The 243-nt window shown below is 67.1% G+C and overlaps 1 protein-coding gene across 1 annotated transcript in view; it reads left to right on the plus strand.

Moving 5' to 3' along the window:
• The first annotated feature begins 6 nt into the window (after positions 1-6).
• MKRN1 (makorin ring finger protein 1) overlaps positions 7-243 on the plus strand; it is a 14,762-nt gene continuing 14,525 nt past the window's right edge. Inside the window, exon 1 of the mRNA XM_015572661.1 lies at positions 7-238. Within this exon, the coding sequence (XP_015428147.1) occupies positions 157-238 (82 nt within the window). The 5' untranslated portion in view covers positions 7-156. The remainder of the gene's footprint in view (positions 239-243) is intronic.

The following is a 243-nucleotide window of genomic DNA, read 5'->3' on the forward strand; positions in this document are numbered from 1 at the left end:
AGCGCTCGGAGACGCGACGCGGTGCCCAGGGGAGCGAGCCAGCGCCTCAATCTCCTTCCTCTCCCTTCCCGTCGCCTCGCCGCCTTCTCCCCGCAGCCGGACCGGAACTATGTGATCCGGAAGTTCCGGTGCCATTGCTGTGTGGGATAAACAGTAATGGCGGAGGCTGCAGCTCCCGGAACAACAGCCAAACCATCAGGAGCAGGAGCGGCAGCGGCGGCGGTGGCAGCGGCCTCCCCCACC

The sequence above is a fragment of the Myotis davidii genome, unplaced genomic scaffold, assembly GCF_000327345.1.
Source record: "Myotis davidii unplaced genomic scaffold, ASM32734v1 scaffold329, whole genome shotgun sequence".
Classification (NCBI taxonomy): domain Eukaryota; kingdom Metazoa; phylum Chordata; class Mammalia; order Chiroptera; family Vespertilionidae; genus Myotis; species Myotis davidii.